Here is a 12,428-nt window from a genome sequence, read left to right on the forward strand (position 1 = left end):
TCTTTTAAGTGTAAAGTTAGATTGTTTATTTGAGATTTTTCATTTCTTGAGGTAGGCCCATAATGCTATGAATTTCTCTCTTAGGACTACTTTCATAGATTTTGAGTTGTGTTCTCATTTTCATTTCAAAGTATCTTTTGATTTCTTCTTTGATCTCATTGTTAACCCATTCATTGTTTAACAACATGTTATTTTGCCTCTATGTCTTTGTGTGTTTTTCAGTTGCTTTCTGATGATTTTTAGTTTCATACCATTATGATCAGAGAAGATGCTTGACATGATTTCAATAACCTTAGATTTATTGAGACTTGTTTTATGTCCTAGCATGTGGTCTGTCCTAGAAATGTTCCATGTGCACTTGAAAAGAATGTAAATTCGCTGCTTCAGGGTGAAATGTTTTGAAGACGTCAATTAAATCCATCTGATCTAGTGTGTCATTTTTTCCTTTTGATTTTCTGTCTGGGGGATCTTATCCATTGATGTCAATGAGGTGTTACAATCCTCTACTATGACTCCGTTACTGTCAATCTCTGTTTTTATGACTATCAAGATTTGCTTTACATTTTTAGGTGCCCTGATGTTGGCTGCATAAATGTTTACAATGGTTATAGCCTTTTGTTGGATTGTTCCTTTTATCATTAGTTAGTGTCCATCTTTGTCTCTTATCACAGCTTTTGTTTTAAAGTCTATTTTGTCATATGTAAGTATTATTATACCAGTTATTTTTTTATTTCCATTTGCATAAAACATCTATTCCATCCCCCCCTTTTTTTTGTCTCTTTAGGCACGTTACCTTTTTTCCTTTTTATTTTTTCCATCTCTTTACTTTTATTCTGTGTATCTTCCATTCTGAAGTAGGTCTCTTGAAGCCTGCATATGAGTATATATGAACCTTGTTTTCTTATTCACTTAGCTACCTTATGTCTTTTGATGGAGCATTTAAACTTACATTTTAAAAGATTATAAGTACATATTCATTGCCATTTATTCTTTTCACTATGTTCCTCTGGTTTCCTTTTTTCTTTTTCTAAAAGAAGACCCTTTAATAGTTATTATAATACTGATTTGGTGGTTACAAACTTTTTAAGCGTTTTTCTTGTTTTGGAATTTCTTCATTTCTCCTTCAATTTTATACGATTTTATTCATTTATTTTTAGAGAGTGGTGAATGGAGATAAAGAAAGGGAGAGAAACATTGATGTATGAGAGAAACATCAATGAGTTGCTTCTCACACACCCCAAACTGAGCACATGGCTTGCAACCCAGGCATGTACCTGTGGGGGTTTCCTGACCCTGCAGTACCCCGATCACGGATGAAGAAATTGACCCAGAGATGAAATGCCTTGGAGAGGAAGGGAGAGTGCCTCTCAGAGGAGGACACTATCAAACCTTCTTTAGGTCTGAGTTTCTATTAGGGTGGCTACGTGCAGAAATGCATGACTTGAGGAGGCAGCTACCCTCCCAACTATCATTAGGAAGGACAAAGAGAAATATAAATCAACATATAGTGATAAGTGGTTCAGACTTTCAGGGCCAGAGTACATTGCAAAAGTTTAGACTGCACTCCCAGAGTTAAACATTCTGTTGATTTAGATTAGGAGTTACACAAAGCCAAGCAGGCTTTACTAGTTTCAAAGAGCACATTGCATTCTTATCTTTTTTCCTAAGACCCTCTGCAGTGTGAGAGCGGTAGTGTGGCAATTGGGGCATGCCAACCAGCTGTTCATAAGACTTCTGGGCCCATATGATGGTCCCAGCTCACAGAATGGTCACAGTTTCCAATACCACACAGACCGGTCTCCCAGTAGTGCGCTGACCAGGAACCAAACCATCTGTCTTTTGGTTTGCAATATGACGCCCGACATCTTGAGCCACACTAGTCAGGGCTCTTTTTCAATTTTAAACAACAACATTACTGAGTATAGTAGTCCTGTTTGTAGGTCTTTGCTTTTAAATCACTTTGAATATTTTGTGCCAATCCCTTGTCACCTGAAATGTAACTGTTGAGAAATCAGCTGACAGTCTTATGGAAGCTCCCTTGTAAGTAACTGTCTTTCTCTTGCTGCTTTTAAGATTCTCTGTTTGTCTTTTACCTTTGCTATTTTAATTATGATGTGTCTTGGTCTGGACTTTGTTGGGTTCATCTTGTTTGAGACTCTTTATTTTCGGTACTTGTATGTCTCTCTTCTTCACTAGTTTAGGGGAGTTTTCAGACATTATTTCTTCCAATAGGTTCTTGGTTCCTTGCTCTTTCTTGTCCCATTTTGGTAGCCATATGACACAGATTTTGTTACAATTTGTGTTGTCCTAAATGTCCCTTAAACTATCTTCATTTTTTTCATTCTCTTTTATTTTTGCTACAGTGATTGGGTGTTTTCTGTCACCTTGTCTTCCAAATCACTGATTCAATTCTCTGCTTCATCCAACTGTGTATGCTTACTAGTGCATTCTTCCTTTCAGATATTGTATTCTTTATTTCTGACTGGATATTTTTTAAGTATGTTTTATTGATTATGCTGTTATAGTTGTTCCAATTTTTTCCCTTTGTCCCCCTCCACATAGTACCCCACTTCCCTCCCGCAATCTCCCCCTTTAGTTCATGTCCATGGGTCATGCATGTAAGTTCTTTGGTTTCACCCTTTCCTATACTATTCTTAACATCCCCCTATTTTTTTTTTTTTTTTTTTTTTTTACCAATTATGCTTCTTGATCCCTGCATCATTTTTCCCTTTCTCCCTCTTCCCCCTCCCAGCTTGATAACCCTCCAAATGATCCCCATACCTATGATTCTGTTCCTGTCCTGGTTATTTGTTTAGGTTTTTGTTTGTTTGTTTTTAGATTCAGTTATTGATAGTTGTGAGTTTGTTGTCATTTTAATGTTCATAGTTTTTATCTTCTTCTTTTTCTTAAATAAGTCCCTTTAACATTTTATGTAACGATGGCTTGGTGATGATGAACTGCTGTAGCTTTACCTTGTCTGGGAAGCACTTAATCTGCCTTTCCATTCTAAATGATAGCTTTGCTGGATAGTATAATATTGGTTGTAGTTCCCTGTATAACACTAGTGCCTTTCAAGCTGCTACTTCGGTGCTGGAGCTCAGAGGAAATGAGTCTGAATAAGTTCGTGTATGGGTTCTTTAAGAGGAATTGCTTGGAGCTCCAGGAGTTTCTTCCACCAACTCAATCCCCACTGGTTTTTGCAGCCAGAGGTTGTGGGGACTTACCTTCCTGACACTGGAACCCTGGGCTAGGGGGCCTGGTGTGAGGCTGGAACTCCTCGCTCTGGAGATTTCCCTCCCAAATTTTTGTCCACCGCACATGGGTAAGACACCACCTGTTCCACGTCTGTGCCCTTCCTACTTGTCTTGCTGGATGTGGTTTCTTTAATTCCATAGCGGTCAGATTTCCATTCAGCTTGGTTTCTGATGGTTCTCAGTGATGGATGTTTTATATTTTAGTCATAATTTTGATGTGGTTGGGCAAAGAGGTGAGCCATGTCTGCCTCTGCCACCATCTTGACCAGATGCACCCAGAGAACACCTGGGAAGGTGCCAGCCTGAGGTCACTGTTGCAGTCACAGTCACAATCAGGAGTGATAAGCAGTGGTGGGTGAGCTGGGATGGTGAGGAAGCGATTGCAGGCTGCTGACTGGTTATTTTTAAAAATATTTCTATGTTCTTTTTCATGTCTACCATTTTTTTCTTTCAAGTTCTTATTTCATCCATTCTTGCCCTAAGTTCTGGAGCCTCCTTATACCATTGTTTAGAACTCTGTATCTGGTAAATTGCTTGCCTCCATTTTATTTATCTTTCTCCCCCTAGCTATTTTTTTTTTTTTCTAAGGGGGGGGAGCTTGTTTCTTTGGCTTTCCATTTTTGCTGTCTCTTTTTGTTTGTTTATATGTATTAGGTAGAGCTGCTGACTCCCAGTCTTGGCAGGGTGGCCTTATGTAATAGGTGTCCTGTCAGACCCTGTGACACTATCTCCTTGATCACCTGGGCTAGGTGCTTTAGCAATGTCCCTTGTGTGGGTTATGTGGGCCCTCCTGTTCTATTTCAATATTGATTTATATTGACCTAATTTTGCATGGGTTCGACCCTCAGGCTGGCTGACTGTGAGGATCAGCCTTGCCCACAGTGTATGGGCTGCTGTGCAGGTACTGCTCACAAGAGGCAGAATTTGGGGACTTCCGGCCAAGATGGAGGCTTAGACGGACTCGCTAGGTCTCCCTCTACAACTAGAGAGGAATACAACTACTTCAAAACAAAGGATAACTAGAAATTCCAGAAAATAAAACTACACGGAAGCCCAACATATGAAGTTATAAACCAGCGGCGTTCTTTGGGCAGGTAGGACGAGCGAAAGGGGGCGGAGCTGTTTGCGGTCGCACCTGGGACAGCGGCGGGGAGAACAACCCCGGCTGCAGTCGAACCCCCAGCAGCTCGCGACCCCAACGCTGGGGAAAGCAGCCACCACATCGCCTTGAACAGTGAGGCCCAGGGGGGCGGGAGGACGGATCCCGGTCTCCTAGCGGAATAACTGTGTGAATCCATCTTGGACCCCCGCCCCCAAAGAAAGCGCCACAGGGCTGCGAAATAGGTCGCGGACAGGCGCCGGTCGCTGGATTGTGACGCCAAACGGCGCCGGTCGCTGGGTCATTACGAATACACAGGCACTGCCCCCTACAGCCGGCCCAAGAAAACAAAACGCATCTGTCAAAATGAGGCAGACAACTATAGAAATCCCGGTGGCACAGCTCACTAGGCAACAGATGGAGAACCTGACAGATGAACAGATAAGAAACCTGTCAGGTGATCAGTTTTGGGCCATTGTTATCAGGTGGCTTACAGAATTCACAAAAGATTTGGAAAAAGATGAGAAAGAAGCGAAAAACACTCATAACGAAAGGAACAAAACCACATACGAGACAGATGGTGAGGAAATAAAATCCAGAGTTCATTTCAACAAACCGGAATATGGAGAAGGAACAAGCAGTCAACCAATGCAGCGAGAGGAAATGGGAAGCAACGATGAGAGGATCAGAAACCTCTGGGACAGCTATAAAAGGCCCAACATAAGAATCATTGGTTTGCCAGAGAGCGAGGAAGATGAACTAGAACTTGAAAAATTGAGTGAAAATATAATAAAGGAGAACTTCCCAGACTTGGGGAAGGAAATAGATGTACAGATCCAGGAAGCACAGAGAGTTCCAAAAAAACTGGACCCAGGGAGAACCACTCCAAGACACATTATAATCAAAATGTCAAAAATTAAAGATAAAGAGAGAATCTTAAAAGCAGCAAGAGAGAAGAAAAGAATCATGTACAAAGGGGTCCCAATTAGACTATCAGCTGACTTCTCAAGGGAGACCCTGCAGGCAAGAAGGGACTGGCAAGAAATATTCAAAGTAATGAAAATCCAAAACCTACAACCACGAATACTCTATCCAGCAAAACTGTCATTCAGAATAGAAGGACAGAGAAAGTGTTTCCAGGACAAAATAAATCTGAAAGAGTTCATTAGATCCAAACCACTGTTATATGAGATGTTAAAGGGACTGGTTTAGAAAAAGGAGGATCAAGACAATGAAATCTAAAATGAAAACTGCATCACAAGAAACAACAGAAGCTAGGGAATTGAAACAAAGGCAAACTAAACAGGCAACGAGAGTGGAAAAAGAACTATAGATACGGGGAACATATTGGGGGGAGGTCAACAGGGAGGGGGAATGGGGAGAGGGAGGGAGATGATATAGGCATTAAGGATCATAGTAGGAGGGAATGGAATAGACAGAGAGAGGTTGAGAAGAACTGTATGCACAACTAATGGACATGATCTAAAAGGGGGGGACAACTGGAGGGAGGGGGGCCACCGGGTGGAGGGGAGCAGAGGGAAGGGAAATTGGCACAAATGTAATATTATAATCAATAAAACACATTAAAAAAATAAAAAAAAAATAAAAAATAAAAAATAAAAAAAAAGAGGCAGAATTTGGCTCAGCAGGGTTTGGTGCCTGCCAAGATTTCTTTTGGGATATGCCACTTGTGAAGGTAATTGGATCTTGTTCTGATGTTGTCAGAAGCTGGCCAGTGGGTGCATTAGTTCTGAAGCCTCTTGGGTAGGACTTTTGTACTGACCAATGTCTGATACTGCCTGTGACTGGCCCTGGGCAACTTGTTTGGAGCTACAAAGTGACCCATAGTTTTTGCCTGCCTCTGCTGGGCCTAGGTTTGTTCAGGAAGGTCCAAACTGCATAACAAGACTGGCTTTTACCAGCACCAGGGATGGGAGCAGGTCAGCAAAAACTCCAAGGGACCCCAAGATTTATCTTTGTCTGCCTCCACCTTCTGGCTGCCTGTTAGGCTCAGTCAGTGAAGGAGCACCTGACAGTACTCAAGTTGCATGAAGTATGTTCTCAGTGAGTCACCAGGTGGGAGCAAGTTGTGTTCAAAGGCTGACACAAGTTCAAACTCGGTGTCAGTGCTGGATCTGAGGACATTCAACAAATATCCCAAGGTATACCAAGTTTACCTGCCGCCTACTGGGTGCTCACACACTTTTGTGGTGTGATGGGGTCTCAGGGAGCTGTTGGAGTGAGGCTGGCAAAGTTTATCAGACCCAAATAGACCAAGATTTGTCTGTGTGAGGTGATGGCTCTGCATCAGTTGACTATCCAAGGGAAAAATGGTCCCTATCCTAGAGCCACACAATCAGCCTGTCCGAGATTCTGCTGGGAGGCTGAGCTTAGCAGGGCAGTGTGGTCAGGACTAGTGGATCTTTTGTGAGTTGGAGGTGCTGGACAGGCTGTAGGAAGGTGGGAGGAGTAGTCCTTGCCATAGAGCCACACAACTTAGTCTGTCCCTTTGCACATCTCCGTCCTTCCCACCGGTCTAAATGTGGCTTCTTCTGTAAATCCTCAGTTATAAGAATTCTCTTCAGCTACTCTTCAGTTGATTATTCATGTTGCTTGCTTTACATTTTAGTTGTAATTCCAGTTTGGTCCTAGGTGAGTGCGACATCCACCTACTCCACCACTATCTTGGATCTCTCACAATACCCTTCCTTTTAAGGAGGAATCATGACTCCATTTTATGGGTGAACCATATTGGATTTACCCATTCATCCATCAGTGGAACACCTGAGCCGCTTCCACATTTCTGCTGTTGTGAATAACACTGCTGTCAACATGAACGTGCACGTATTGCTTCAAGACCCTGCCTTCAGTTCTTTGAGTGAATACCCGAAAGTGGGGTTGCTGGATTACATGGTATTTCTGTGTGATTTTTCTTTTTTCTTTTTTTTTTGAGGAATCCCTACACTGTTTTCCATAGCAGCGGCATCCTTTTACATTCCTTTCAAAAGTGTACGAGGGGCCCAGACCTGGGTTTTTTTTTTTTTTTGTATGAGCGGAATTAAAAAGCCAGAACAGCCCATATCCCAGGACTTAAAGTATCTTGGTTCCATAGTCTGAGATCAGCTGTGAGAGTTCAAGGGTTCTGCAAAAAGATCTGTAGGCTCTCAGTGGTCACGGAGTTGCTTCTTGCTGTGGGTGATGATAAATGGGTTTCCTGGTATGCAGCAGGGAGCAAGAGCATGACAGTGTCGTGCAGCTGCAATCGTCACCTTGTTATGAAAAGTTTAGTCCCCTTGTGCGTGGCTTATCCTAGCAGATGCCTCCATTTTCTTTCCTACGAGAACTGCAGTTCTGTTCAGACATCTGACCAGATGCATGCTTGTTACAGAGCGAAAGGGGGTTCTTTCACATGGCACCTTGGTGTAAAACCCAACAACTAATGTTGAGGAAAACAGGTCTTTATTTAGAGTATTCCAACCTGGGGAGGGCAGTGAGCACTTCAGCTCAAGCCCAGTTTTCCCAAAGGACCCAGCATTTCCCTTGCTCCCCAAAAGGCTATAAGCCAAAAACATGCCCAGAAGTTCCCCATCAGCTGTCTCCTTCAGGATCTGGGGTACGATGTCATCAGCCTCCGTATAAAAGTCCAGCAAAACTTGTGCTATATTGCAGTGGATCATGCATGGCTCTTTCTTTGCCCTTTCAAAGCTGCATGGATCTCTCTCTCTGCCTCCTTGCAAATCACGTGGAGTTCCCTCTACTCTCTCTGCAAACCGCATGGATCTCTCCTCTCTGCAAACCACGTGGTTTTCTCTACTCTCTTCTCTCTCCAAACCACATGGTTCTTTCCTCTCTGCCTGCAAACTGCATGCTTCTCTGCTCTGCAAACTGTGTGATTCTCCCCTAATCTCCTAAAAATGCCTGCCACCTTATTTTTAAATGCCTGACTGTGGCCTGTGATGCAGTGGGCGTGGTAACCAGTTCTGACCATTCACAGAACCTTGCGCAGGCCCTGTATGCTCTTTCCTCACCATTTCATGGTTAAAACCCCTCCCATCTCCTTGGTGCCTTGGAAGAACCAAAGCCATTTGCATAACTAAGACACTAGCTACCAGCCATAGATATGCAAATGCACCTTGAAAGTTCTCCCCTTCCCCCATCCCTCAGCCTGCCTCTTGCATGTGCCCTAACCAGGGACCAAACATGCGACCCAGGCAGTGCCCTGACAGGGAATCAAATCAGCAACCTTTAGCTTTGCGGGATGACACCCAACTAACTGAGCCACACCACTCAGGGATGCAAAACCTGTACTGTATTCCTTTGACAGAAAAGTAGGTTAACTGACTTCCCAATACCTGGACTTTTTTTTTATAAGCTCCTATTATGTGAATACAAAAAGGCAAAACTATATATTCTTCCTTTATATCTAATTAGGGTAAATCCCAATCAAAGATTAGACTTAATTAAGTGATAATGCAGCTTTCTCAAATAGGTTATGCTGATTTCCCCTTCATTTCACAACATAAATTCTAGTAGCAATCATCATACATTTATATATATATTCTGGATACTAGACTCTTACAAGGTATATGATCTTGTTCCCATTCTCTGGATTATAGTTTCACTTTCTTGATAATCATAAATTCAGTTTTTGATAAAATCTTACTTTTATACAAATCTATAGGTACAAATTAGTTGGTTTTTAAAAACTTCTCTTTAAATTTAGGTATAGTAGTATTTCTTATAAAAACTTATTTTATTATATAGAAATTTCTTGCAGAATGTGGTCTGCACAAAGAAGAGAAAGCCTAAGTTAAATGTGGCAGGTACTTCTGCTTCTGTCACTTTATTCATGGCAGCTGAGGGTCATGGCCACCACTTTCAAGCTGCTTTCTTTCTCCCTTCATCCAGGAAGTCATAGGTCTGCTCTGAAATGTCAAAAGGTTCATGGACTCCCTCTGGTGACAGCAGAGCTTGGAGGGCACCCTGGTTTTCTTGATTTTGCTTCAGGAAGTTAGTGATGACTTTCCACCGTGCAGCCTCAGTCTCTTCTTCCGCCCACCTGAATTGGGGCAGGAGAGTCGAATGGAGAAGGGGGACCGCGCAGTCATGGTAAACCAGTAGAAACATAGCCTTCAGGAACTCTTTGTCTCTCTGGGAAAAAATCACAAATACCTGTGAATGGATCTGCATCATTATTTGTTAAGTTAAATTCAATGAACTCTGTTAACTGAAAGCCATTACAGGTGGGGTGGAGGTGACACAGTGCCTGGCAGGTCATGGGCTGCGCACCAAGAACTCAATCAGGAAGCAGCCCCCCTCAGTGGGAACAAGACACCAAGTCACTGGAGCAGAGAGGAGCAGTGCTCCCTGAGGGTCTACAGGTTGACTCCTGAGACCAGGGCTCTCCTAAGTTCCACAGGGTGTCTCACACATGCCATCAAGGAGAATGGGGTACTGAAGTCTAATTCTCGTAACAAGGGTGTGGGTTCAAGTAAATGCAACAATGTGAAGTCAGCTGTAACCCTATAATTATAGCACATCAAAGAATTGTCAAGTTTTTTTAAAAAGTATTTATTTGTTTGTTTGTTTATTTAAAGAGAGGGGCCCTGTCTGCTGTGGCTCAGTGGACTGAGCATTGGCCTGCAAGCCAAGTGTTGCTGGTTCAATTCCCAGTCAGGGCACATGACTAGGTTGCACGTCAGGTCCGCAGTTGGGGGCACGAGCGAGAGGCAACCACACATCGATAAAAAGATAAATTAATTAAAAAAATAAAGAGGGGGAAAGGAGAAAGAGAGGAAAACATCACTGTGTGGTTGCCTCTCACTTGTGCCCCCAACTGGGGACCTGACATGCAACCTAGTCATGTGCCCTGACTGGGAATCGAACCAGCGACACTTGGTTCGCAGGCCAATTGTCAAGTTTTTATAAGGGAAGGGCAGCAAGTGTTTTGTATGAAATTCAGAGAAAGGAGACCCTCAGAGTAAGAATTTGCTATCAGACTCACCCCAGGTAACAAGAGTCTGCAGTGTAGATACTGTCACTCAGCCCTCGACACCGAAGGCTGAGAGGGAATCACAGAGCACTGCAGCCCGAAGGTGGAGGCCCCACACACAGCAGAGTCTGCACACAGATGCTGTCCCTCCCAGCATACCCTGTGTGTAGGGGGCAATTTCTATAGGCTCAGGCCCCGAAACTTATTCACAGCTATACGAGGTTAGCCTTAAACCTGCCAGTTCTAGCAAAGGTCAATGTAGAAGTACTGGTCAAAGGGAAGCTCAAGTAAGGATACAATATTTATACTTCGCCACCCCCCACTTTCAGGTGTATTAGTTCATAGACAATTAACACTTCAGATCAGAAGTCCAAAAACCATAGACCATGAGTCCGGTGTGCCCCACTGCCTCTTTTTATAAACAAAGTTTTATAGGAACAGCCGTGCTCGGATGTTTACATATTGTCTATAGCTGCTTTTGCATTGCAATGGCAAAGTTGAGTCATTGTGACAGAGACGTAGGGCCCACAAAGCTACAAATATTTACTATGTAGCCCTGTACAGAAAACCTTTGTTGAGTCCTGGATTGGAGCAGACAAGCCACTGCTCACTGACTAGCACGGGGGCTGGTTTGTAATGGCTGTGCTGCTGTGGCAATGTGAGCACGAGCCACGTGTTTTTCAATGTATGATACACCTGAGGCCAATTTTCTTTTTCCTCTTCTTGCCTGATATAGACTTTGAGAGCTAGAAGAATTTTTTTTTTTAATAAGATAAACTTAAGAGTCAACCAGGAGACTTTGGTTTATGAACTTCCCCTCAGCTAAATAAAACTCAGTGATCTGAAAGATCTTTTCACATTAGGAGTCCGTCACCCAGACCCTTCCTGAAATGTGTCTTTGCAAGCATAATGACACAGTTTAATGGATTAAGAGGGATTATGACTATGCCTACTTTCACTAAAAAAAAAAAAAAAAGCCATTATTAGAATGTGCAAGCACACACTGACACTGCAAATATGACATTCATGTGGAAAAGCATATTACCTTCACTGATCTTTTTAATGTACTTTCTTTCTCAGTCCATGAACTCTAAAAAGGAAATAGAAATGTTATATTAATCTAAGGATTAACAAGTCTTTGCCACACACCTGCAACTTTACTGTAACTGAACCTATGGACAGGGTTTAAAGCGCTGTAGAGAACCGACGCACAGAAGGAATTAATTCTGTGGACATCTTATGCTAACAGCCAGAAACCAGACTGGCCAGGCAGGGAGAGACACCTCAGAAACCCATGCTCCTTACAAGTTAAAACTAATTTAAGAGCAGCATCAGTGAAACACTAACACATACACTGAAACTGCATAAGCATGGCACCTGAACAATCAAACACTAGCAGGCTTTTAAGGTGAGACAGTAAAAACGGTATAAAATTCTGACAAATACCCCACTTGTCAACAATTCTGTCTGCTGGGAGGATGACCACAGCTGGATGACATAAATACAGCACAGCTTTGCAAGCAAATACAGTATTTTCAGTCTGTCCATGAGGCCTCACCAATGCTTGTTTAAAGAAATAAAAACCCGGAGTTCCATTAGTCCCACAGAGGTCTGTATGGGAGCTTCCTGGGGCCAGCTCTGAACACTGTAAGCAAGGGAGTGCCTGGCTTCAAGCCGCTCAATCCTGGTCTCATGTTGCGCCTCTTGGCAGGTGTCCTCCTGCTGGTGCCTGATTGCATGGGTTCCGTGCATGCGTAAGTCATTCCTCAGTAGGGAGGCCTTGGGTGAACATGACACAAGGCACCAAGACAAGAGCCTCCACAAAACAAAGATGTTCCCCATGAGGCCACAGCCACACCCCTCAGGAGGCCCTCCCCAGAAAGTTCTGTGACTCCTAAACCTCCTGACACTGCACCTGGGGTCCTGGAGAGTGTGAAGAGGACTCTTGGAGCCCAGAGTGCTTCACTCAACAGGCCAGGTGCCATTATCATCATCCAAGCACCAACAACAAACAGAACTTTGCTCAGTTAATAGTAGGAGGTTCACACACGACACAGTGTGAAATCTGTGAGAAATCCGGCTT

General features: G+C 43.1%; 1 protein-coding gene across 2 annotated transcripts in view; it reads right to left on the reverse strand.

Moving 5' to 3' along the window:
- Positions 1-9,163: 9,163 nt before the first annotated feature.
- The window catches only part of NPHP1 (nephrocystin 1), a 92,911-nt gene continuing 89,646 nt past the window's right edge, over positions 9,164-12,428 (reverse strand). For both annotated transcript variants that reach the window (XM_090281812.1, XM_090281811.1), the window contains 2 exons: positions 11,391-11,435; positions 9,164-9,504 (listed from right to left, as the gene is read on the reverse strand). In XM_090281812.1, coding sequence (XP_090137938.1) covers positions 9,232-9,504; positions 11,391-11,435 — 318 coding nt within the window. In that variant the 3' untranslated portion in view covers positions 9,164-9,231. The remainder of the gene's footprint in view (positions 9,505-11,390; positions 11,436-12,428) is intronic.

Source organism: Furipterus horrens, unplaced genomic scaffold, assembly GCF_987537825.1.
Source record: "Furipterus horrens unplaced genomic scaffold, mFurHor1.1.pri manual_scaffold_6, whole genome shotgun sequence".
NCBI classification, from domain to species: Eukaryota; Metazoa; Chordata; class Mammalia; order Chiroptera; family Furipteridae; genus Furipterus; species Furipterus horrens.